We start from the raw sequence: 27,921 nt of genomic DNA, 5'->3' as shown, positions 1-27,921 counted from the left end.
GGGGAATGTTGACAGTGGGGGAAGATACGGGGTAGGGTGTGTAGGCAGGGAGTATATGGGAACTCCTTGTACTTTCTGCTCAATTTTCCTGTGAACGTAAAACTGCTCTAAAAAAATAAAATCTATTAAAAAAATGACAACTCAGTGTTCAAGCAGTTTATTAAATCAGATAAGGAATCTCCACATTGTTGCACATACCAGCTTGTATACAATTATCAGGACATTATCACTTGTTTACAAAGATAGAGCTGAGCAGTAGGTTGGTAAGTCTAATAAGCCATCTTCAGCCAAGTAAAATTTCAAGAACATTCAAAGAGGTAACACAGTAACGGTCAGCACACACATTTTATCCTTTACCTTCAAAATGCAGAAAAAATCTGAAGACCAGCAGGTCATCACTAGTCAGATATACACTTTATTCAGGAATATTAAACCTCTTACCACTTATCGGCTTGTTTGATTGGAAATCACTTGGAAGAGATTTACTGTTGTAAAATGTGTACCTATTATTCATATTATACCTTGAAGTCACTGAGCTTTTATTAAAGTATGATATTCAAACCAGGAATCCCAGCAATGACCTTTTTACTTAACTACACTAAAATATCAGTTCAAGATAAAACACTTCTGTGAAGACTAAATAGACTGAGTAGTGAAAAAATTCAGTGAGGCTGTAACCTAGATCTATTTTAACTTGAGTACATGACATTAAGTTTAAGAACCTTAAGAGACTCTAAGAATTTTTTCTTAGGTGACAGTATTGAATAGCCCTATAACAGCTGATTATCAGGTTTATAGTGATGGTTGAATAGGAAACAGTCTTTACTCATGTAGCCTCAAACTTAATTTTTCACATCTACATTTAACTTTTGACCACCATATACTATCAGGTAGGTAGTCAGACATAATCAAAGATCCTTTTGGAAGCTTTGGCTCCCCATAAACTTCCTTCCCCCTCCCCCCACAACGCCTATACAGGTTTCCCCTGCTTTAAGCTAAAAGGTCAGTTCTGGATTCAAATTTGTATAAACTAAGTTTAGAAGAGATAACATGCATATAGGGGATAAAGTTAAATTCATTTGTCAACAGCAAACATTATAAATGTATGCCACTATCCCGCTAAACAGAAGACCCAGCGGAATCACAAATATAACAAAACACCCCATCAGGTTTAAAAACAACCCTGAATCTATCTTTACGTTTAAATCATGAGATTTAAAAACCTTTGAATCAGCAAGAAGAATCTTGAAGGAAGTAATTTTATTTTACCGTGGTTGCATTTACCCACCAAATGTTTAATGACCACAAAATGTTTCTGCAACTAAAACTAAACGACAGAGAATTACAGGGAGCTGGAAATCCATGTTAGATACTAACGATCTTCAAGCTTTGAAGATGTCATTGCATGAAGAAAATTATGGGAAACACTGTTCCCGATAATTATGTACACCCTTAGTGTAACATATGGAGATCACTGTCTCCGATATAGACACTGTGGTAGGCAAAAACTACCTTGTTCTTTATACATTATGGAAGACACTGCTCCCGATAATGTGAGTTAGGTTTGTGACAAAGGTACTGGAAATTTTGCAAAATTCGAATTCAAGTTACACCTTGGATAAAATGAGCTGTAAAATTTTGCACATGAGCACGATCACAGCCTTTAAGTGACAGTAATTTATAACTCGGTCACAATTCACTGCATTTAGGGAAACTACCATTTTTACCTACTTGGCTAAATAGAAGTCTAACTTGATTAGAAACCCCTAATAAAATTTAATTCTTCTATAATACTTAGCTTTAAAATTTTATTTAGCTTGAGGCTGTTGTCTAAAATCCTCAAGTATTGACCATAAATGCAAAACTTCCAGTATCTGTTGGGTTTTATTAGCAGATGCTGCTTTTATTATTTAAAAAAAAACAAAAACGACAGTATAACTGTCATAATTATGGAAGGCACTGCTTCCGATAATTATCTTCTATAAAAAAAACACCATTTATAGTGAACTCTGTCACTGATAAATAAACAATAAATATCTCAGTGCCAAAATGATAGAAAGCTTTTCCAAAAAATTAACACTTTGGCCAAAATTTGGCAGTGTGTTATTTAAAGTCTGACAAACTGAGTTTGAAATTAAACACCTAAAACTGGTTCTCTTTCAAAATACCTTGGAAAACAACAACAAAACACTAAACAAAGGCTTATGGGGGAGGGGGCAGAGGAAAAGAAAATGTACTAGGTCTTTGGCTTCTGGTCTCCTCTTTTCATAAATGATCTGAGGGTAACTCCTGCAATAAACAGTTGAGCCTTATTTTACCCAGCTAAAGGACCTCTATTTCAGACCCCATTGGCAAAACAAGTCGTATCACTTCTGAAAGTTAACTGTTTCATTCAGGGATGTGGAAACCAGCAAAATCCTTAAAGAAGGCATATATCTCACTTGGAGGATAAGCTCTTACAACTTGGTATCTCTTATCTAGCATCAAATGAGGATGGAGGATCACACACTTAGCTAACACTTTTAACTTTCAGCAGATATCACCTTGCTCCTCCCACTCAAAAGATTACCAGTTCCTGTCCTAAGGATTTACAGCAATAGTTCACATAACTGGTTCTGACATTTTCATAACTGTAACAGGAAAGAGGCAGTTACCATTATAAAGCACTTAAAATTCTAGAGAAAATGTTCTATGATGAACATTTTTAAGTGGTTAGTCACTTTACCTTGAAGTGCAGGTACCTATCCTGTATTAAAAGCTGCTGCTTAGACATCTAGCAGTACCAAGAGGATTGGGTAGAATTTTAACAATACTAGGTTTTGTAGTCCTACTGAAAATTGAGCACAACCAGCACGAGTCTAGAAACCATACTACCCTGATTAAGTTATGGGTATAGCACATTTAAAACTCATTGTCAATGTCCCAGATGTCACCAGAGAGGGCATTTGCAGCTCCCTGAATGGTCCAAGTTGCTAGAGCCAACTGGTTTTTCAACAGCGTTTGGTTAAAAGCACCGCTATTTTTCTGACGCAGCTTCAAGTGCTCTAGTAAGGCTGACAGAGTGTGAGAGCCAGAGCCCCAGAAGATATGTCGGAAAGGAGAATCTCTTGGAGAGACATAGGGCGAGAGGAAATGATATTCCACCTACAAAAACAAAACATAAAAGAGAGCTTACAGTGTTATGACTTCTGTTGTGAGGAAAGTACCTGATATAGTAAAACCACTGTCATTCTCCCACTTGAAATGTTAAAATTTTCCTGAATTCAAGAATGTTGAGAACCAGGCTACTAATCTTCTAATGTTAAACATTGTAAAGCAAACTGTCAATTCCTTTGTGAAAGTAAACTCTAATGGTATTGGGTTTCTGGGTTTGGTTTTGGTTGGAGCACATATGTGAAGGTTTACGACAAGTTTCTATTGTAATAGTCTTCTAATTCTTCCAAGCAGACTAGGATAAAAGCAGGTAAGGGCCAAATTAGACAATAGAAATACAGAAAAAATGACAGCTAAAAACTAATGATCTCTTCTTCAAAATGTTTTTAAAGCCTAAAATAATTAATACTAGGTCAAATGTCTCCTGTATTAACAGTTTAGATATATTGGTTTTAGATTGTGTAAGAGTTAAAATTTCTGAATTCAAAAGCAGCAAAGGATTCTAGGCTCCTAAAGTTATTACTCTTCTTTTTAGAAATGCAAGATTTCCCAACTAAAAACGAACATGTTTTAGTTCCTCCTTTTCTAAGGGTTTACTTACTTTCATGATACGGTCATTGATTTCTTTCATGACAAATCTGTTTGTTCTCTCAGCATTCTTACAATCTGTTGTTAGTTTGGAAGTAGCACGAAAAAAGTCTCCACGAGCAGAATACAACCATTGTAGATTCAGACCCATCTCCTGAGCAGAAAGACATTACATTCACTGTTAGATGTTATACTTGCAAGGATGTTATTCTATATACCTTTCTAATTTAGGGGTAGCAACTAAGATTCTGATAAAAGGGGGTGAACTCACAGATAAGCCCAAGATCCAGAAAAGGCTAGACTTAAGCTCCCTGTAATTATCATTCTTAGTCTCATAAGAAAACCATCTTTGTCAAAAAGTTTAACAACCTACTTAATCAAAGTATATAATCCTGTACATTATATTGTTCCCAGTTCAATTTCCCTATTGGGAGAACATAAGGCATTTTGATTCAACGAACTTCAGAATCTAGTTATTTCCATCTGTTAGGTCCCATTTTCTGATCAGATAGTTTCAAGTTTCAAGAAAGCCATAATAATTAAGATTTGGTTATTAATTGGAAACCACTTTTGATTTTATCAAACATTTGAATATTAGACACACAGGATCAACACTAAATAAGACTGTAACTCCTGGCTATGTTCTCTCTCCATCCATGTCATCTCCAAAAGGCATATACAGCCAGACTCATAGGCTCATAATCATGGTTCTTTAGTCTCTGGGTCTTACACCTCTTTATGGGTTTGCTTGGATTATGTGAACAATAGAAAGCATAGTTCTAGGTTCTGAAATACTTGCTGTCGTCTATCCCAGATCTATAACACATAGTCTCCCTACTTCCTGGATTTCAAATGAGTTAATGGATTCTAAGCAAAATTATACCTCAGTTCACTTTAAAATGTACGTTGGTGACCAATCACATCTTTCCCAGAAACAGCTAAATATCATTCTTCAAACTGCTTAAACTTCAGCAGTAAGAAGCTGATTTTAATGAGTGCTCACCTTTATGTCTGATCTAAATTGGTTCATATCCCTCACAAATGAAAGTATCTTGTCGTTATACATCTCATAGTTCAGGTTCAATTCAACACCATAGGTAAGTTTAATCATGAGCTGACCAGCCACTTCTGCTGCTGCACGTGCCATTTTGTTCAAGTCAGGAATATTCTGAACCAGTACCTCATAGGTATCCATGGTAGTACCTAAATAGGGATAATCTGTGTCCTGGAAAACAAAGCAAGGTTAATGTACGCAGATGGGTTACAAGAGTAGGAGCCTCATATTCCAGTTTCACCGCAAAGGTCATAGTAACTGCAGTTCTTCCCTTGCTTCTAATATATTTCTAACCCCAATTTTATCTGTTATCCACCACTTGAAGACACCACTTTTGCCATTATCTCTGAACCTAACCTACGACAAAAATGACCACTTTCTTCTATCCCTGTTCTATCACATCAGATACTCTGAACAGATTTCTAGCCAAATTCCTTGAGGTTACACCCTTGTTCTCTCTCTAGGAAGTTTGGTCCGTATCAATAAGGAAGGAGAGCATGCATGAAATGTACTTTCAATATAGTGTTACTCTTAGACAAAAGTTTACCTTCTTAATCACGCAGCACTTGATCCTTTCATACAACGTTACCTTTCTAACAAGAATGTCTGATGCTCACAAGACTTCTTCCACCTCCATTAGACAACTTTAGTAACTGTCTTCCGCTCAATCCATGGTGACAATCACATTGACAACTCCTTGGTCTGATCTCAATTTTTTACTTTCAGACTATACATTTCTGTATTATCTGTACCTCTGAACTAGCACTGCCAGGTTTTTGACATCTAGGAAGTCATTATGATTTTGAAAAACATAACTTGTGAAGGTCAACAGAAATCATCCATAAATTTCCTCCACCCTAAGATATGACACACAGTTCTTCCCAATGTACTAAGTAGACACAATAACCAGTTATTTCAATACAATTCATACCGCTCCTCTAGCAGGTCGAGGGAATTCTAGCTACGTTAATCTCCAAATCCAGACCTTTCCCCTCAGACCTTTCAGTCCCAGGCTAAAACACCCAGTGATAAGAAGTCTAATAAGGACCTGGCCTCTACTTGATCAACAATTTGATTCCAAAGTCAACAGCCACCATGCTGATCCCAATACTAACTCTCGGATCTAGTCACCCCTTGGAAGAGCCCGCTACAGAGCTGGTTTTCCTACTCCAGCACTTTAGCACAGAAGCCTTCATCATTCTGTTCACTGCCTTCTAATTGGCTGTTGTACCAAGCTAATCTTGTTTTCCTACAACTCGGTCAGTTCAAAGTTATCTCATAACAGTCATACATCAGTTCGGGGTTTCCGCACTTTTACCTATAATCCCTGCATAAGAAACTAACATCTCTGGGACAAACATCTAGAACCGTATTTCAACAGGTATCAAGAACAGCATTGTCCAGTAGAACTTTCTGTTTGATGAAAATACTCTGTACCTACACTGTCCAATAGGTAGCCTTGTTATTAAAATTGATACTTAATTGAAGTTTTAGGAAATTAAATGCTAATTAAGCTAATTGAGACAACAATTCTATGTTAAGACTGATTATAAGGTGGTGTGCAATAACTGCATGTGTATAACTTCTTAAAATATTTTAAGCACTCTAGGACCCTTGGTCTCAAAATTGACAAAAAAAGACTTTTAAGATACAGCACTTTTAGAGTTCTTCAGACTTACCCCACAAAAAGAGAAAGAAATTGCTGGGATTCCGGAATATGCAAGGAAAGGGAAAGCAGCATTATCCAAAGAAAGTTTCTCGCTGTAAGAAAAGCAAGAATGTGTTTTTTAGAAAGTTTTCTAAAGAACAAAACTGTGTTACCATGCAATGTTACCCCTACCCCCAAATAAAGTCTTAAATTGAATCTCTCTAAGTATAGGTAAGCTCACTACAAGGTTATGTTTAAATCTCTACCTAACACAGTAGGTGCTACTAGGTGATTCTGCTTTTCTATTACCTGTTCATTCACTTTTCTCAACTTACACTTTGTTGATCCAATTGCTGTCCCGATAAAGAGACCTCCCAGTAACTGGATGTTTCACCTGTAAAATAAGAAATTAATTTATCATTGAAACAAACTTCTGAAACATGTTTCTCTCTATAAACATTTATAAAAATATTTAATTTGTATTATACCCTCTTGAAAAAATAAATTAAAACAATCTCAAGTTTCTGAAGTTATCCTACTAGGCTTCTGCTGTTAATTCCTTTAATCAAGGTGAAAAAAAAAGTGTTTCCTACTTAACATTTTAAAGGTGGTTTAACCACAATTTTAAAAGCCATCGCCAGCCTTCATAATATGCCTATCTCATTTCTCGTTTCTTCCTTCTAATACGTTTTATACTACTGCCAGTCTAACCTGCAAACACAGTACAGCCTTGTTGGAGACCCTGTAGTAATCCCTAGTTTCCCACAGGATCAAGGTCAAGTTCTTTGACCCTGGTTTCCTTCCAATTTTAATTACTCCAATATATATAGCCTCTAATTCCATTTAGGCAAATCTTGTTCCTTGCCCATTCAAAACTACGGTCATTCATGCATTTGTCTTTATTCAATGAAAATTGCATCTGGCCTTCTTATTTAAGTCTTAGGTATAGGTTCAAGTCCACTTAGACCTTCCTTAGCATCCTGACTCTACAGACAACCCTCTGTGGGCTCCTACAGTACAGCTTAGGCTTCATGGAATTCTGATATATATTCCTAAATAGACTACATCTTTTTTGAGATCAGAGTCCTTAATATATCACCTGCCTCACTTCACATGGTTCAATAGCTGGGGGCGAATAAGCCAAGAGCATGACTTAAATAATGCTGCTATAAAATTTATTCCAATTTCCCATTATTGGTTACTTATAATGGTTTAAATATTAATGTTTTTCACCTTATGTAAATTAGACAAAAAATTAAGTTACACATTTTCATAATTAGGAAGACACTCACATCTTTCATCACTTTCTCAATAAGTGAATACAGCAGTGGGCTGCCAGAAACCTTGAAGTTGCTGGTACCTGCAAAGAGATTATTTTAATATTACCCCTTCTACTAGTCAAGCAGTTTTCACACTGCTACTTCTACAACTAAAAGTACTTGGCAAAGAGGAAGACAGATCAGTGGCATATACAACAAGTACCCTCTTAATGAAGTAGACAAAAATGGGATTTAGGAGTCAAAGTTCTTCAGTGACTGTTAACCTTAATTTGACTCAACTGAAGCTCTTACTCCTTGAGTTTCCATACTTTAATATTTGTTTTTTGGCACCTTTTAGCTCATCCATGCTAAGGCAGTCATCTGCTATAGTAAGCTTGCTATATTCAATACATTCTGCAGCAGAGGTTAAAACAGCAATAATGACAACTCTAATAAAGTTTTCGTTTAATTATAACTCCTTCCTTTTCTTCCCAATGGAGACGTTTCACTATTCTCAGTTTATCCATTGGCTACACCTGTACTTTTAATAACATTCAAACTCTTTCAGAAGTTTGCTTATCTGGTATTTTTATCTAACAAGATGTGAAATCAGTCTCTGGAAGTACCATTCTATATGGTACGGTTTAGTTCCTTCTGCTGTAAAATATAGTCCAGACTAGTGGTTCTTGTCCAACTTTAGCGCATCAGAATCACTGGGAATGCTTGTTAGAACAGTTTGCTGGACCTACGCTCCAACTTGACTCAAAAGGGCTGGGACAGGGCCTGCAATGTTGCATTTCTAACAGTTCCCAGAGATCCTGCTGCTGCTGAACTGGTGCTCTAGACAAGGCAATCTGCACCCATTCTATAACTTAATCCGCTATGAAGAGACAGCTAAGTCCATCTGATTTGAGTTATGGGCAACGTAAAAAATAACAAGTGCTGCTTTAGAATGCTTTCTTCTGCTGTTCTATAAGTAGTTTACTTGAATTCATAGACAGCTAATGAAAAGGACACTTACCAAGAACTGCTTTATCCAGATTAATGTAAGTGAAAGCCTTTAAATGCAAGGAGGAAAGGTATCCCTAGAATAGAAGGAAAAAGACTAATGTATTAATGTGTATTAACCTAATTATTGTATCACATTGAGTAGCTATTGTTAGGGGTTTCTTTTTAAATTTGGATTCTATCGAGACTAAATATAGAAAAGCAAAAATGATATAATCCAATCTAAAAGAGCGTGGTTTCTGGAGGATAAATTAGGCCAACAGAAGTTTGGTTACCATTCTGGGTATAGATAATACCTCTAGCCATTCAGTGGCACCAACAGCTCCAAAGTCTCCAGCACTCCAGCTGGCAAAGACAATGCTTCTGCTGGGTTTAAACCCATCTAAAATACAACAAAAAGTTAGTTTTATCTTGGGAAAGTTATAGTTAGACAACTGACAAGATAAAATCAGAAACTTCTAATCAAGACAGCAGATTCAAAAATATTTCTTTCCCTTTTGTTTTGAGGCCCCAGGTAAACACAAAAATAGGAATAAATTTTAAAAGTAATCTACATGATCACATAGTAAGGAAATAAACGTCAAATCACTATGTTGCACACCTGAAACTAATGTATTATTATATATCAACTATACTTAATAAAAATTAATTTAAAAAATGTTTTAAAGTAATCTAGAAAGAACAGGGGAGGACATCATTTGCAAAGAAAATTTCAAGTTCATAGCAAGGACCAGCTTACTGGAAGTCTCTTATTTTCATCTCCATTCTTTGGGTCCCTTAACTTCTGGACCAAGAGTTACATGAAATCACAGTGTATCTTGTTTGAGAACATATTTGCTTAGAAGTCACTTAAAACACTGGATTACTTTAAAAACAATTGTTACGAAATAGAATAAAAATTCACAAATTTAAGTTATAGGAAAGAATTTTCAGAAAAATTACATTAGTGACAGCTCCTTTGGAGGATATATGCGCCACTGCCCTCCATCCTTCCCCTTGCCAAAGCTACATATTTTTCTGCATTGATGTATTTTTATATAACATTAAGCACTGCAATTACCCTATGAACCAAAGATTCAAGAATATGATGCGGGTTTGCATGTGTGGGTGGGTTGGTGTAAAGGAGTGGCAAATATCATGAGAGAAAGGCTTGAAAGTAAGCCTTTACATATTTATAATATATAAATATATCAAATTATACATTATAAATTTATAACAAAACTGTAGAACATTATTAATACAGAGGTATGCCACTGCTTACTTTCAAAGAGATTCCTTAGGGACCATGTTAGATATGCCATATCATTCTGGGTATGTCAAACTAAGAATTGGGGCCCAATATAACACTTCCCAGTGTCTCAAAAGAAATTGATGATTCCCAGTGCAATAAAGACACTGCATGGAAAACTGTTTCGAAGTCAAAGGCGGGATATAACGTACAATATAGGGAATATAGTCAATAATACCGTAATAACTTTGTATGGTGACAGATGGTTACTAGACTTATCATGGTAATTACTTCATAAGGTATATAAATATCGAATCACCATGTTGTACATCTGAAACTAATATAATATTGTATGTTAACTATACTTTAATAAAAAAGTTAAAGGCAGATATAACAAAAGACAATCTGATTTATACTTAAGAACTCAGGGTTTAGCACGAGTGACATAGGCAAAAGTGAGCAAAGCACATTATAACATTTAGAACTACATGTAGCACATAGATATTTAAGTTCTCAAATTTTGCACTCTACCTTTCAAGACCATGTCGGAGAATATCTGGGCAAGTTCCAATAGCAGAGCTGTTCCCACACTGGACTTTGCAGCTCCAGGCCCCCAGGCATCTCTCTGGGCCCCTACTACAACATAGTGCTCTTAAAACAAATAAAAAAAAGAAAGAAAAAAGATACATTATTACAATCAGCTCTTAAACTGTTTTCTAATATCAAAATCTAGAATAAGCACATTAGTAAAAGGGTAAAAATATAGTATATGTATTAAGAATAAGAGAGCCTTACTTCAGATCTGACTTAGGACTTTGGGGATACAAACTTTTATATAACAATACGAATCTTTTTCTTTATTAGTATTGCTACCCCTTTTCTACATTACTCACTACGTTTTCTCATTGACTGTGGAGTCCAAGGGCTTTCCATACTAAATGATATGACTATTTGATTGCACTTAAACACACACATGACCTATTCCAGGGATCAGCAAACTACAGCCCACATGCCCATTCATTATGTATCGTCCATGGCTGATTTCATGCTACACCAGAGTTCAATAATCGCAACAGAGACTGCATGGCCTGCAAAATGTTTATTATCTGCCCCCTTAAGGAGAAATTTGCTTAGCGCTGGCTTACTCAATAATTAAAAGCAACTTACTAATCATAATGGTTAGTTTCCTAGGACCTTATTACCTCCCAATGAAACTGACACCTAAACAGTTTGCTAAACAGCAGAAAAGATTTAGCATTTCACAAAACCAAGGCAAGCCAGCCTTCCTGCACTCCCTTCTCTGGCCACATCATTCAGAGTGAAGAAAACAGAAATAGAGATAGACAGACAGATAAAAACTTTAAAAAAACAAGCAAACACAAGGGCCTTTACCTGGTTCTTCAAAGCCTTTAATAACACCAAAGACATTTAAAATTCTTATCTCTTTCAGCACATTTTTCACAGTGAGTTTCACCGTCGTATTCTGTAAGGTTACCATCCTACATGAATAATCTGTTTTCCAAGTACGAGGACAGTCTTTTTCCATATTTCTAGAAGTAAAGAACAGAGGCCAGCATTCCGAGTGGTTACTTTCCCCAGGTTTACAAAATCAGTCCTTAACTGTCCAGTAAAGTTCTATGTTAAGAGGACATAAGAGAACATACAAAATTTACTCCCTACAGACTAAACATTCGTGTCTTTCTCTGGTCTGTAGGCAGTCATCTGAAAACAATGAGTTACTTCCTTGCTTAACCAATGTTTTAAAAGTTCTCTACCTTCCTCTGCTGACGTGTACCTTTCTGCCAGAGACATAGCTATGGTTTATATTTGAACTAGATACTAGGAGGACTCAGAATGAAATTCTTATATAAAAGTCCATTAATATAATATATTCTCATAGCTCCTCTCTCCACTAACAAGGGTAGTATACAGGCTTATCTCAGTTATAAAAGAATAGTCTCAAGCTCTTAATAGTTAGGTATCTCCCCCTACATAGTTCCTCAAATGTTATCCAAACAATGACTGCTCTAAAGGGGCTTGCTTACATAAATACGGTTGATGCTTGTGCAACATGGGTTTGAGCTGCATGGGTCCACTTATAAACAGATCTTTTTCAATCAATATGTACATTACTGTAAGTGTATTTTCTCTTCCTTATGATTTGCGTAATATTTCTTTTCTCTAGTTTTGTTGTAAGAATATAGTATATAATATATATAATACATATACATATAACATACAAAGTATGTGTTAATCAACTGTTTATGTTATCGGTAAGGCTTCCGGTCAACAGTAGGTTCTTAGTAGTTAAATTTTGGGGGAGTCAAGTTATACACGGATTTCAACTGTGCAGGGGTGTCAGCATAGCATCCCTAACCCATGTTGTTTGAAGATCAATTGTATGTAAAAACATTATTACCCCCCATTACACAAGTATAAGATAGGGGGCTGGCTGCACAGATTAGGTGGTGTGAAGAATTACCTGATTCTAAGTTTGGTATGAGTCAGTAAGAATCACCTATTACAAATACCTCCTAGATTTAAACAGTATTATTAATAGTCACATAGTATTTTATAAAGTCCTTACATGTAGATGCTCCTTATTTGAGACCAATCACCCTATTAGGTAGAATATATTTTAGCTACCCAATTAAGTCAAAGAAACATGATCAGTTGCTCTATGTCACAGCAAATAAATGGTCACCCAAGTGTCTGAAACTAGATCTACATCCTATGCTAAGACCAGGTGGGAAATAGGTCCAGATGAAGATAAAAATTAATGACGTTTATTCCAATCAGACTGGGTTCTGTTTTTAAAGCGGGATATTAAACATTAGGGATATCCAGGAGGACTAATCATGGCTATATAGCATCTGGAATTGTAATGAAAACTGAGAATATTCAATCTATAGATAAAACTTGAATCGTTCTACAGCTAAAAAGAAAATCCAGAACTAATGGGTGTTACAGGAAATAAAATTTCAGTTCAACATGAATTCTAATAGATCTTCTCCAATAACTGAATGGATTGCCCAGGCAACAAAGTGCTTTACTACAGGAAGTATTCAAGCAGAAGCTATGCCAGGAATATTACTCAAGGACTCCTTGAGTTTATAAATCCAATGTCTATTATTAATATTACTTTATGGAGGAAAAATTTCATTAACAGCTATCCATCCCCTAAATGTTTCAAATGTGGAAATTATAGCCAATTAAAGTTAAATCAACTTAAACAGATTATTTCTCCCTAATCTTAAAACCTCACCCTGCAAAACAGTTTTCAGGTAAGAACTTACCGAAACAGCTCTTCTGCACCAGCTCTGGAAATTGTTTGGACAGGTATATTAGGCAATCCTGATGACTGGGATGGGGGAAACTGAGTGTGATTGAAAGAAGGGAACCCAGGTGTATAAGGGTCACCTGTTCCTAGATGAGCCTAGTAAAACAAAAGAGTAATTAGCCCTATCCGGTATTTATTCAATAAATTTCCCTGTAAGATTCAGATTCAGTACGAGGCTATAGCCCAAGCTTAGCACCTTCAAGTCTGAAAGTCTGAGTGGCTCTACTGTTATGTGACTCTCATTTTTAATATGGCATATGCCAAATTCTCAATATGTTCTAAGATCCCGGTGGATTCCTGAAACCGTGGATAGTACGAAACCCTATATATATTATGTTTTTTCCTATACATACATACACTTCACAGCTTCCTTTTTGGCATATCTGAATTGCCAGTATCCGCATTCTTGCATTTTGGGGCCATTATTAAGTAAAATATGGCTTACTGGAACACAAGCACTGTGATACCATGATAGTCAATCTGATAACTGAGATGGCTACTAAGTGGCTAATGGATGGGTAGTGTATACAAGGTTGATAGACTAAAGAATTAATCATGCCTAGACAGAGTGGGATGATATGAAATTTCATCACACATTAGTCAGAACTAATGAATTGTTTATTTCTAGAATTTTCCATTTAATAGTTTTAGGACCGCAGTTGACCATGGATAACTGAAAACAAAATTACAGATAAGGGGGGGACGACTATACTGATAAAGTACTTTTAGCCATAAGTAATATAACTAGGTCTCAAAGTCATATAATCCATCTTCTTGTTTACTGCTAAAACTCTCAGGAAAAAAGAGTACTTAAGGAGGGCACAGGTCTAGTTCTACTAATGTATATGAAATCTAGCAATAATTTGGAGAACCCGAAAACCCATTTACTCAAGAAATAAGAACTCACATGTCCAAAGACTGCAACATCTGCACTGACAATGGGAAATTTATTGTTGTCCATGTAGATCAAGACACCAATTGCATTTACACTTTCAGCATTTGCAACCTAAAGAAAAAGGCATAAAGCTCAGAAAATGAAGATCTAATAATATAAAATCAGAATAATACGTACTGGACTTTATGCTAAAGGACAAAGGGTCACCGAGGACTACACTGATACTCTCAAATGTTTCAAATAGCTTTCATATTTAGAAAAAATATAAGCCTTAAAACTCATTAAGGAGACTTTAAAAGAGAAATAATAAAAACCCATTCAAGACAACCACTGTCTTTTGATATGTTCCACACTAGTACCTTGTTTAGGTTTGACTTTTAATTTTCTTTTTCATAAGACATAGTTATAACTGGATTCTATATATACATAAAACTTGGTTACATAGACACAATTTAAATTGCTTTCATGTAAGTATTTGTGATTAGTTCATTTTCACTGAAAGACAATGGCTACAAAATACTCCAGTGGATATGCCACAGTTTTGAAGTATCCTATAACTTTAGATAATTGCAACTCATTTGATTTGTTAAGCACTTTAATACATTAAATTATATTATTAGATATGAGAGTTTAAGACTGCTGGTTTTCAGAATGAAAGAAAATTAACAATACCATTTTAACAGAAAAATGATAGGATACCAATGTATTTAATAACTCATACTCACCTTCTCAGCAAAAGTGATTTCCCCTGCTCTAACTATCACTAAAGATCCATTCACAAGAGAGCTTAAATCCTCAAAGTCTTTTTTAGTGCCAAAATTAGCATGGACCAGTGTACCCTAGAATAAAGACATTAGATTTAGTGAACATTATGATATTAGAACAGCCATAGAATCTAAGACAGAACGGTTTTACAGATCAAGCTCAAAAAAGGGGGATAAAAAGAGTCCAAGGCCTACAAAGGATATATTACAGTTCTAAAGTCCAAAGTGGTCAGGGTTATCAGGAGTAAAGTCAAGACTTCTGGCCTCCTGTATTCATGTCTTTCATTATCTCATGCTGTCTTTAATCTACATTGACCTATTTACATTAATTACTTTACATTTAATCTATTTTACATTGCTTCATATATCTTGGGGAAAGAGAAAGGGTAACAGGATGTTGAACAGAGGTATATACCAATATAAATATTGTAGGCTAGCCATGGCAGCACCAATGACATGTTCCCACACTTGAACCCCAGACAAGTGAGGACATAAAAGAATAGGTGTCAACTGAAAGTTCTGATAATTTGCCCACAAATTGTCTATTACAACAAAGTGACTTATATAAATTTTTAGATGTTTATATAAGCTGTCATCATAATGTTTCTAAATTCCATAGAGTTCAGTTGTACAATTATAAGCTGACATGAACAACCAAATATCTAAATATAGAATATTTGCTGGAGAACTAACACCCTCAATGTTCTTTAACAGAACAATCCACCCACCTCCAAACCCTTGGCTTGTAGGTAGCCAGGGAAAGTGATATAGCACAGGTAAACCAAGTAGACACAGAATAACCATAAAACTTCATCTGGCTCGGAAGTCATCCACTAGATAGCCCTGACATACAAATATGCAGTTTCTAACCTGAAAAACCTAGACGGAGCTATTCTATCTAGCTGTTTTTTTTAATTTCTGTAGTAGTTTGGCCACATTTGCCTAAATTTTATAAGCTCAAGAATTAAAGAACCAAGCTAAGACTAGACTCCAGCCAAGATGGTTAGTTCTATCATCTGTCCCCACATAAGCAGGGATCTGATATATGCATTGATTCAACAAATACTACCAAGTGTCAAACACTGTCCAAGGCTCTGGGACATAGCAGTAAATGAAACCGACCCCTAGCCCTTTGTGTAGCTTACATTCCAGTTGTGGAATCAAATGAATAATGTCAGATGCCATAAGCACTACAAAGAAAAATAAAGCAGGATAAGGGGAAGTGATTAGAGAAAGGACATTTTGATAAGATTATCAAAGAAGAATTCCCTAGGGGGGTAATGTTAGAGAAGAGACTTATACAAAGTGAGGAAAAAAAAAACATGTTGATATTTAGGGAAGAGTGGTCCAGGCAAAGGGAAAGGCAAGTTTTATAAAGGCCTTGAGGTGAGTGTATGCTTGAATTTGAGTGTTGGAAGAATGACAGGGAGGTTAGAGGGGCCAGAGCAGCGAGAGGAGAGCAGTAGGAGACTTAGGGCCTTGCCAACCAACACGAAGACGGGATTTTATTTTAACGTGGGCACAGGAGGGTTGGGAACAAGAATAGCTCACGATCAGTAACATTTTACAAGTAACTTTATACCGTAACACTTAAGAACAATAAAGACAGTGAGTTTTTGAGCTATTCAACTGAGAAAAAAGTCGTGCACTTTGTGCCCCACTTACATTAACTGTGGCGACCTTACTATAGGACACGTAACCCTCAGGATTCTCCACCAGGTATACCATGCCATTCGCACTCATTATGGTCACCGAGTTTTGAACACTGTTAGAAAAGATTAAGTTAAAATGAAGCTAAGACCACAACTGGACAAAAAAATTAAATGGCTTCAATACAGTTAGAATTTGACTAGCATTATTTACTTTGAAAGTCTTTGCTATTTTCATCATACCTAAAAATAACTATCTCTATAAAACAAGTTTACCATCTTTCAACATACCTGTTTTTGACCTGAATCTTAACAAAATGTTCATCATGCCAGACTTTGCTGAGTTTAAGTTTACGGAATTGATCTTCAAGGTAAAAAGCAAGGCTTTCATCTTTTTGAGATCCAGCCTCACGAGGGACATAATTTTCATTCAGCCGCCTGGAGGAAAAAAAAAGTCACTGTTAAATGAACTAAAGTTTAATTTAAAATAAATATTAAACTCAAATATCAAGCAAAATTTTTCTTTTTACTTGAGGTAGCACTGGTTAATAACATTACGTTAAGTTTCAAGTGTACACTATTATAATTGGGTAAGTATATGCACTACAGTGTCGTACATACAGAATAATTTTCAATAAGCAAATTGTTTTAAAAGTATAACTCAATACCACACATCAGATTTAAATAACTGTGACCCCAAACTTCAATTTATAACTTCAAACTCATTAAAACCTCTATAAAACACCCCATCCCAATACAATATATCTGCTTAGGGTAGTTTTCAGGGAAATGAGCAGTTTCCAGGAGATTCGCTATAAGCAAAATGAGAGAGCATTACTGTTAGTGAACTCAAGATTACAGCTTCAATTTTCACCTACTTTGAAGCATTGTGAATCCCCTGAAAGCAATTTTGATCTTCCATGGCTCTTTACAAATATACACAGCATATTAGTTTTTTGATCTTTTGAGGGGAAGGGTAGACTATACTCTCACTTTATCCATAACGCCTGGTGTACGGTATACACAGAAGTATTCACGAGATAGAGTAAAAAATGTCAAGATTTCTAATTTAAGACTAAAATAATTATTGTTCCATTGAAACTACAGGGAGCTAGCAAAAGGTAAAAGATGAATTTGCTCTTTACAGTTAGATTAAGTGTCTAAGGAAGATCTTAAAAATCTAAGTCTAGAAACCTTAAGGACACTTCTTAGGGCATGGATTAATGAGGGAGAACCAGAAGAAATCCAGGAATAATAGAGACATATCAAGTTGGGCAATCAAGTTAGTCCTGACCTAGAGGATTAAGAAGGCTACTGATGCCCTTGTGGAGTAGCAGAGCTCAGCATTACTTACAAGGAGTTAAGATGGAAAATCTGAGCAGAAGAAAATCTGACAGCAAGCAACAAGCTACAAAGAACCAGGTGACAGAAAGATCAAGGACCTATGAAATATTTTTAAGAAAAAGGAGAGTCCTCACAAAAGTTCTAAATTTCCCCCCTATCAACATCATTTGCATTCTTTACTGACTCCTTACCTTCTAACCAAACAAGGGAAATCTCCCCTACGTTTAAAAGCCTTTCTTCCAGACTGTCACCTTCGTTTTATTCCACTGCACCTAATAATCAGTATTTGTTTAGGTGGTGAGGTTGAACTTGTGAAGCAGCTTCAAGCTTACCTGATGGTACTGAGGAAGTCTACGTTATTCAGTTTCTCTGACAACATTGCTTTGAGGTCTGGCCAAGATAAGCGGGAAGGTATTTCAGGGAAGTACTCCTCCGTTTCGAAAGACTCTGTTTCCCCACATTCAACTTTTGGTTCTACACGTCTACAATAGCCCAGGTAGCCAATCATAAACCCTAAAGGGTAAAAAAGTTTCAGAACTGAATTCACAGAATTTCATTTATAATCTATTCCTACAGGAATTATTAACATTTTTCAGCTAAGTTTTGAAAATACTGGTTTTAATCCAACTTTAAGCCGTTTGAAAGTAAATAATGCATCTCAGTTTTATGTATTTCAAAATATTCAATGTAATAAATTATATAGTAACTTTATTGTAAGCAGTTACCTTTTCAAATTGGGAATCCCCTGAAAGAAAAACTGCTTATTTTGATCTTCTATGGTTCTTTATAAATATACACAGCATCTTTTCTTCCCAGAAGCCTTCCTTGAATCCTTAGGCCAAGCTTCTATGCTACAAATATCCTGCGCATATTTCTAGTATGACATCTGCATGTTACGCTGAAATGGTTTATGTCTCTCTTCTCCCACCAGACTACACTCAAAAACAGGTATAGAATCTTAATCACTAGATTCCCAGTGCCTAGCTCAATGGCACACAACAAAGTACAGTATAAATGTTTGCTGAGCTGAATTAACAAACTTTGTACAGTTGGTGACAAGGAACATTTAAGTTTTGAATGGCCACTTACCAATCAAGAAAAAGATGATTACAACAATAGCCGCATAGCAGAAATATCGATTAAACTTTTTTGGTTTTGCAACCTTGGCATGATTACCCCTCATGTTATTGTCCATGTTTTCTTCTTCGTCTACAGCTAGTTTCATCTCCACATGACTATTATCTCCATCTACTTGCCGAGCCAGACTAAACCGGGTATATGACAATGGTTCTCCACCAAACTGAGATTTTAACAAAAGAGAGACAGAAAAAGAAGGTAGTAGAAACACTTACAAAAACTTTGGTCAGGTACTATACTTATTATTGGGCCATTACCATGACTTTCTACGTATTCTTAAGGAAAAAGAGGTTCCCCTTTCAAATCAACATTCTTCCCTGTGCCCAGTTCTGTCAATGGCAGGTGAGGGCTAGATCACACACTGGCCTTCTTCACCTCATTCAGCCTTTTCTTTCAGGGTTTCAGTTATGTATGTTTACTCAGATACATTTTGATCTGTGCTTTCTTTGAATTCATCTTACCTTCTTGGCAGTCCCCCTCCACCACACCCCACATACCCTGAAACTTCTTACAAGCCTTTCCATAATGAACTCTACTCAAGACTACACATATTCTTCTTTTGTGGGATCAGTTCCAACTCGAGACCACCACTTCAAATGGAAATGCATACCTGATGACAGCTTTGGGTATTATTTCATGCTTACTTGGTGAAAGTCATGCTTGTAGATTTCATATGCTTGCAAACTGGTGACAGAAATATAACTTAAAATATCTCACCAAGTTGGAGAATGCTGATCTGGCTTGATCCATCATTCTGGGCTGCCACACAGAAGAGCCTAGTAAAAACATAAGAGAATTTTATGAGATAGATGCCACTGTATCAGATTAGTGAAGGCTTTTCATTATCCCACTAGATTATTGTATATCAAATTTACTTCTATTCTTAAATATATTATCGCCTTTCTAGAAAGGGTCTTTAACCAAGATATTTAGTTTACATGACAACTAAATGTAGTGTAATCCTTGATTAGATCCTGAACTGAGGCAAGGTGGGGTGGGTGTAAGGACAAGTTCAAGGACATTATTGGGAGAAATAAGAAATTTGAACATAGATTATATACTGGATAACAGTATTGTATCAATGTTAGATTTGGGGAATGTGATAATGGTATTGTGTTTTTGATGAATGCCCTTGTTCTTAGATTAATGGTTAAGAATTTAAGGATGAAGTATCATGATGTCTGTAGCTTACTTTCAAATAATTCAGCTTAAAATAATATATAAGAAATAAAGTGAATGTGGCAAACTGTTAACAATTGGTGAATCTAGGTAAAGGATTCATGGATATATACATTACTATTATTTCAATTTTTCTTGTAGGTTTGAAGTTTTTCAAAATCAAAACTGTGGGGAAAACTAGTTAGGATGTCATCCATAGTAAGCAGATTTAAGTAACTGAATTTAGTAGTCAAAGAAAAGGAACAAATACAAACAACAATAATGACACTGGAAGAAAAAACCCAAACCAAAGGAGAATTAAGTCAAGACTGGTCATGCCATATATATATATATATATATATATATATATATATATATATATATATATATATATATATCAGTAACAAAGCATCTCCAACAAAAAAGGAGAGAAAAATCTGATCCTTCTGATTAAACGAACAGTTCCTACAAATGACTTGCTAGAGCTCTGAGGCAAAAAGAATAACAGAGTACGCTATTTTACAGATGAAGAGGTGAATTATCTGAGATAGGTTAAGTGACTTGTTCAAGGCTGAAAACCTGATTATCTAAAAATGCAGTTCAATGAGTTACCGGATTATAGAAATTGTCTGCTCATCTCCAGAAATATTAAGAAATTAATCTTAACTTTTTTCAAAGCAAAACACACCTCTGTAACCAACAGAGAGTGCCATTCAAGTTAAAGCACAGGTATTAACTGAAATCTGGATTTTTCTAATTAATTTGGTCTGAATGTATCTAGATGCTTGAAAGTGATATTATGTTGAGCTGTATAACATAGACATTTCATATTATTTACTTTAAGGCTTTTCCTATACGAGTACACTTAACAGCACATTTAACACCCACGTGGCACAAAGCAAGCTGTGAGCGATATACAGTTTGTAAAACAACCCATTACATAAACTGAAATTAGAAAAGTCTATGAAAACCTATTAACAAAAAAAATTTTTTTTTAATTCCCAAGTTTTAAAGACCAGAGCCAATAACCAATAAATAGATCATATTCTTAGAAGCACAATCTCTTGCCCCATGTGGTACAAAACGCTTATCACTACCACGGCACCTGAACCATACAAACCCAATCACTAGAGCCAGAACTAGAAGGCCCCACCCTGAACCAGTTTTAATCACCCTTTTCTAGGAAAAAGCAGTTTACTAGTTTAATTCTCATCTCAATCAGCCATTCCTCAAGGTTTCTAGTTTTAAATTAATTTTAACACTAAAGTGGTAACATTTGAATAAATGATCTAAATAAAGATTTAAATAAATGATGAGATTAAATAACTGCAAGTCTACAGAAACAGATATGTATTAATACAATATGTAATCAGGATTTTGTATAATTAAAATCTAAGTACATTTTTTACTAAGAAAAATAGCTATGTTATTTCTATAATATTTCAACCCTCAGACACAAAGTTGACTATAATATAAAAGAAATCAAGTTAGAGGAAAAAAAGTGTGACCTGGGCAATTCCTATTTTAACCTTGGATCTGTGAAGAACACAATGATTCTATGATATCCACACAAGTTATTTCCTAAGTTTTATACATAACAAAGAAAACAAACAGCTTTCTGAAAAAAGATTGCCCAACTGGAAGGTCCGGACCACTTGAAGTCATTGCAATCTATTTGTGCAGTGCTCGTCTGCAAGAGCATACAGAAGGCACACGCACAGAAGAGTTCCAAAAGTCCTCAGAGGATCATTTGTAACTAGCTTTCACTGTTGTCGGATTCAAATTTAGCTGGGAACCTGGCTCCATTATAGATTAAATACATTATCAGAGGCAAATAACTGCCTCACCTTAGGGCAGTTAGCCAAGGTGGTCTTCCGTATCCAACGATCTTCCGCACAGGCTAGAAGCACACCATTACTTAACAAGAACAGTCCATCAAAAACAAGTTAAAGGGTGCTATGCTACGTGCGCATAGAGACTTTGAAAGTATTTTATATCTATGACAAAAAAATTTTAATTCTGGATTTTCTTGTGAAATATACTGAGTTTATTATAATCCAAAACTAAGAAAAAAACAGCAGGGCCAACAAGTCCTTAGCCTAAACTTAATTTTCACCGTAAAAAAACAACTGAAAATCACATTAAATGTCTTTGTCAATAAGGTCAAACTCCCCAGCTCAGTGACAAATGAATCAGCATCTAGTATTCCAAATTCATTATTTAAGACTAGAATAAAGGTATCAGGTATCCAAATACCTCTGTTCCAGGACAACTATTTCCAACTTCAATCCTGTAAACCGCCGCCCCCCCACACACACACACCAAAAAACAAAAAACAAAAAAAAAAAACGAACAAGAAAAAGTAGCAGCAATCAAGTTCTCTGATACCGGTATACCCAAGGTCGTTACAAGCAGGGAGCAAAGGGAAAATGCTAACCGAAAAGAGTTCAGTCACAAAATACTATTTTCTTAGCCACTCTCCCTACTACCACCTTAGCGAGCTGTCCACCAGCGAGTGACACAATAGGCCTCGAAGGCGTTTGTCAGTACAGCACAGCCCTTTGACCAAATCGCTAATGTCCTGAAGGTACAAGCCGATTCCAATCCAAATAGCCTTTACTTAGCCTTTAGACCAGAGCTTTCACAAAGTGTCTTATTCCATGGTCTCCCATCTTATTGTGAGGAGAGCCTAGCAAGCCTAAAACCTTAACGTGCTCACTGTCGGCTTCTGTCTCGGGGAAACTGAGAATCCATATACAGAGCCCAGAGGCAGCATGCGGCAAGAAAGATCAGGTTATACCCAAGAGTTCCAATACACAGCTTACAGAAACCCCATCTAAATACCCAGGACACACTTGTAATCGAATCCAGGACAGCTTTCTCTCTTTCAGCACTGAGAACAGGGCCCGGGGCGAGCCCCGAGGAAGTGAAAGGCTACGAGCTCAAGGTCACCCACGCACCCCGACAGCCATTCCCTGGGGACACTTCCTAGAGCAGCCACGTGCTCGCAGCAGAGCTGGCCGGTGCTGCGGCAGCGACGCGTGCCCCGCGCTGGGCGGACAAGTGGCTTCAGAGCCAACAGCCTAGGGCTGTCCCAAGAGGACCAGCATCTTTTAGGGGCGAGACACTGAGGACGAGGGATCGGGGTGGCCCGAGGAGCCGGAAGCAGAATGGCGGGGCGCAGAGCGACAGTTGGTAACCCCTCATCGAGCCCTCACAGGAAAACCACTCGCCGCTCAGGGACCGAGACCAGCAGGGCACAGAAAGGAAGAGAAGGGAAGGACGGCTCCACTCTACACGGCCGCTCCACCCCGCGGCACCTGCAGCCCGCTCCGGGCCCCCTTTCCCACCCGCACGCGGGCCCCGCTCCGTCCCTCCCGCCACACCCGGAGGCGCAGCAGCCTCCTTGCGGTTCCCCAAGCTGCTGAACAGCACCGAGTGGGGTTGCACCGCAGACCATCGGGACCCGCCCCGCAGGATGAGGGGAGGCCAGGAGGGTCGGCGGTGTCCTAGCAGCGGCATATCACTCACGCGGGCGCCTCCTCAGTCCACCGTTACCCAAGCCTCCACCGGCCGATGCTAACACCCTTTCAAGGTACAGCCTTCCCCCGCCAGCTGTTTATAGCCTGGCCGCTGCTTCTTTCGACCCTCCCCCGCGGGCTTACGTCACATCCGGCGTCACGTACACCTAAAAGGTGCTCAGGAATTGGATCGCTCCCGGCAAAGGGTGCGCACGCACCCGGACGAGGGACCGCCTCAAAAAGGAGGGCAGGACAAGGGGAAAGGCGCCAAGACTGCAGGTGCGGGGGGTGTGGGAGTGGGGGTGGGCGGAACGCGTGATTGGCACACAGTTTTTCGCCTCGCTGCTACCGGCTGGGGTGCGGTCCGCGGCCCTGCAACACGGAGCCTTCAGTCTAACTTTAACCGTTCACCAGGCTTTGCAGCGAAAGGTCAATGGTGTTATCGTTTACTTCTAAATGTTGGATTCTTACACTATAATAATTCCTTAAAGCGTGTGTCCTTGATGGAATATTACGTAACCATTAAAGGCATATTGTGCACATATATTTTGCAGTCTCAGAAATTCTTAGGATAAGCAAAAGGAAAAAGAGTTAAAAACAAAATGCAAATTTGTGTTTAGGATGTGGAAAAGCTGCACATGAACCAAGACTGGCACAGTGCTTCGCCTAATGTTTAATGCATGAGGAAATGGAAGGAAAAATAGAAGAAGTGATTTATTTAGAACGATAGAATTGTAGATGAACTTTCATGTTCATTGCCATTATTACTATATAGCATTGTGCAATACGTAATAAATAAAATTGAGTTCTTGTCACTTTTTAAACCCTTTCCAAACATTCACACCCTCTCCCTGCCTCTGGTCTGTAACCTACGGTCCAGTAGGAGATTAGACAAGTTTACAAATAGCTACAAAGGGAGGAAACAACCCGGGCCATAAAAGGGTTACAGATAAAGAGCTTTCAAGGTCAGAGCCTGGAGGGATGCAGAACAGTACTTTAAAATGCAAATCCTTTCGCTCTTTGCCTTATTCTGCGTTCAAATAGAGGAAATACGTAGGGTCTACCCACTCCCTTCGTTTACCCCCATTGCTTAAAATCTCTTCCTAAGGAGAACTATTATAAAAATTTATAAGCAGGAGCATCTCTGCACCTTAGTGGGTCTGCACAGGAAAAAGTTAAAGGGAGGAATGTGATGGATATGGATTAGTTCTTGAGGGGCTGCCTTGAAATTCAGACAATAGGCCTCCTGAGGCTCCTCTCCCTTTCCTTGACTGCTGGGATCTTAAAAAACAAACAATGCTAGTATCGAGGTGAAAATCTTACAAGCAAGTGGAAAAGACGTGTTTAGAAGATGGAGGTCAGGATACAACCTATGAAAACCCAAATAAAAAAATTTACATTCACTGAAGTGAAACAATAAAGAAGACACTGCCTTAAACAGTGTGTCAAGTCTATTTTTATTTTCATGCTTTTAGTAGTAATAACGGACACTATGCAATTAAATTCCTCTACTATCCGTTTCTCCCCAGAAGTTTTGCAGGATCTCCCTCCTTTGCAATTTCAAGTAGATTAAAACAAATTTGTCTTGCTTTGTTGAAGAATCTGTACATTCTAAGAGGCAATTTTGCTTTGTCTGGAATTCCATACAAATGTTATATTGAACAGAAAAAACAGGCCCAAAATGTTGTCACTCATGCTAAAGGCCCATGATACCAAAGCCAGATTTAATACCTGATCTAACTGCAGTTTCAACCTCTCCCAGAAATGTAATCCTAATCAACAGTATGGAGTAATCTGTCACATGGGCCCTCTGTATTTCCTCCCACATAAAGAAGAAGCAACCTGCATGGTAAAACCCTTCTGGTCTCATACCCCACCCCCACAAAAAAAAGATGTCCCATCCCAAAATATTTTTTTCTTTTAATAGCTCTCTTGCCCACACTTCTTCCTACAAAAACTTTCCATTTTGCACAACCCCTCAGGATACCCTTCTAGTTCCTAGCTGGGATACTGCCCAATTCAGGAATTGCTTTAAAAAGCCAATTAGATTTTCGAATTTACTCTGTTGAATTTTGTTTTTTAACAGTTCAAAGATTTTATTTTTTTTAACTTGATTTTCATTGTCATTGTTGCATTATTACATAACATTCGCTCCCACTTCTGGCTGACTCCCCTTACTGTAGTTGTCATCATGCTTGCAGTGAAATAAGTTTTTGGTAACCTTTATTTAAACTACAACTAAAATGGATATTCAAATTCCAACCTTCCACAGACTGTTACATAAGACTTCAATTACATTGGAACCAAAATTCTTGCAGTTCTTCCAAAAGGTACACAGAAATTTTTTTAAATGTTAAAGTCATGTACACTAAAATTTTGCCTAAAAAAAACTGGAGGTTGGAGAGGAATGAACAAAAGGAAAAAAGAAGAAGAAAAAAGTAAAAACCAGAAACCTTGAGGTCTGGGGAAAGAGCACAAAGTCTGCAGTCTAGAAACTGAAATTCTCAACTTGCTTGAGCCTGGGTTATATCTGCTCTAAAATGGGAATAAAAATACCTGCCTTGCAGAATTTCTGTGAGTTCAAATGAGATAAGGCGAGTGCAACCTCCTAAAAAACACACAGTAAACTGGCACATAGTAGACTCTTGGTGAGCTTGGTTGAGTCAGTCTAGGTAGATGGTGCAGGGTCAGTCAGGAAAGTAACATGGAAGACGTCTATAGGCCAGTGCAGGTATTCCCCAATTTTAGAAAGTTTGCCTTCTGCCGCTTTGCTTTTACGGAAGACATACATTAGTGTCTATTTTTGAAGGAAATCCGAAGATGATTTTTGCTTTTACAAACAAAGGTGGAAAGGCAGGTGGGGAGTTGGGGGGGATGTGATCAGCATTACTTTGCAGCAACAAGCCAATACAGAGGCAGCGTGCACCCCAGCAGCAAGAGTGGCCCCAACAAGCTCCTGCCCTAGGAACTACACTCAGCATCTCAGCATCAAGCCGCTATGGCTTTGAACTGTGTCTTTTTTTGTGCTTTATCTCAACTTATTTTGTGCCTCGTTAGCAAGATGTGTCCTAAGGCATCAGAAAAGCCTAAGAGAGCTCATAAGGGCACTATACTTCGTGTAAATCTGGACGTTTGGTAGGTTATTTTTTGGGTCTGGGAACACCCCCAAATTTTTCCATACAAATTAAAAGTAATTTTTTTCTTTCTTTCTTTTTTTTTTTTTTTTACACTATTTCAGTTTTTGAAAGGTTTCATAGGAACGCTCTACTTTTGGATAGTGGGGGAAAGCTGTGCAGGGATTTAGGCAGATGAAGAGGAAGAAAGAAGACATTCAGCTATAAGAGAAAGGCTTACTTGAAGACTGAAGTGAGAATGAGCCGGTGGCATGTTAATTCTACTATCCTGAAATACCTGACAGCTACTTCAGGGGAATTACTGGTGGAGGAGAGGGTGTGGGAGTCATCAACTGCAAAATTCTCCTTTCCTCTCTTTTTTCTTCACCTGGAGATGAAAGCAGGAGTCTGGCTATTTGATGAGGGAGGGATAGCAAGAAAAAGCAAACCAGAGAAGCCACTGATGTAGTGAAAGCAGCCTAGAAGTCCGCACTGGTTCCAGTGCTGTTACTAACTATGCCGCAGAACCATGAGCGGAATAGCTCTGGGCTTCAGTTACCCATTGGCCACATGGAGGTAACATCCCTTCATTTCCTTCACCAGTGAATTAAAAGTAGAGAAGCTGCTTTAACTACACGGTTATACAAATATAAGGTGCTGCTAGTTCAGAGCCCAAGCCAAGTGAGTAAATGAGGGGGAGAAGCCTGAAAACTGAAAAGTTCTAAGCAATTAACAATGTGGTTATTGCTCATGAAAAGGAATGTTATCTTCATTGGCTTTTGAACGACCTGATTCCAGAAAAAAATAACTCAGTCATTGATAATGGCTGAGAAGAAAAGATGATTAATTACCATCATTACTGACATTTATTGAGTAGTGTTGTTTGTGGGGCAAAGACATATACAGAGAAATGAAACATGTCTATACCCCTGAAAAAGGAAACTGTCACTGGGGAAACAACTTAAAGGACAAACAACAAGGATGCAAATGTTAAATACAAGCAAAAATAAAAGCGAGTGCAGGTCTGTGACAGCCAAATGCCCAGATCTGAAAAACAGATGT

The 27,921-nt window shown here is 37.4% G+C and overlaps 1 protein-coding gene across 3 annotated transcripts; it reads right to left on the bottom strand.

Annotated features, from left to right (window-relative positions):
* Positions 1-141: 141 nt before the first annotated feature.
* TFRC (transferrin receptor) lies at positions 142-23,904 on the bottom strand. 3 transcript variants are annotated; one of them, XM_019723660.3, is made up of 19 exons: positions 23,757-23,904; positions 19,785-19,843; positions 19,020-19,230; positions 18,263-18,443; positions 16,878-17,024; positions 16,603-16,702; positions 14,899-15,012; positions 14,186-14,284; positions 13,235-13,374; positions 11,331-11,488; positions 10,470-10,589; positions 9,007-9,092; positions 8,724-8,787; positions 7,736-7,803; positions 6,779-6,837; positions 6,475-6,556; positions 4,745-4,966; positions 3,755-3,895; positions 142-3,144 (listed from the first exon to the last, which is right to left on the bottom strand). In XM_019723660.3, exons 2-19 carry the CDS (start codon positions 19,818-19,820, stop codon positions 2,902-2,904), a joined length of 2,271 nt encoding a protein of 756 aa, XP_019579219.2. In that variant the 5' UTR covers positions 19,821-19,843; positions 23,757-23,904; the 3' UTR covers positions 142-2,901. The 3 variants fall into 3 exon arrangements, with proteins under 3 accessions (XP_019579219.2, XP_074186239.1, XP_074186227.1); XM_074330138.2 differs by lacking the exon at positions 23,757-23,904 and adding an exon at positions 23,081-23,099; XM_074330126.2 differs by lacking the exon at positions 23,757-23,904 and adding an exon at positions 22,073-22,418.
* Between the last annotated feature and the right edge of the window lie 4,017 nt (positions 23,905-27,921).

Source organism: Rhinolophus sinicus, chromosome 17, assembly GCF_057876585.1.
Source record: "Rhinolophus sinicus isolate RSI-liver-muscle chromosome 17, RSI-T2T, whole genome shotgun sequence".
Classification (NCBI taxonomy): Eukaryota; Metazoa; Chordata; class Mammalia; order Chiroptera; family Rhinolophidae; genus Rhinolophus; species Rhinolophus sinicus.
This window is presented reverse-complemented; position numbering and strand designations above follow the sequence as displayed.

Coding starts and splice junctions, on each gene's coding strand:
- TFRC (XM_019723660.3), bottom strand. CDS start 19,820: ATGATGGATCAAGCCAGATCAGCATTCTCCAACTTG. Junction 18,444..19,019: donor AATCATCTTTTTCTTGATTG/GTAAGTGGCCAT, acceptor TTTACCCTTTAG/GGTTTATGATTGGCTACCTG. Junction 3,896..4,744: donor AATTTAGATCAGACATAAAG/GTGAGCACTCAT, acceptor CTTTCTGCTCAG/GAGATGGGTCTGAATCTACA.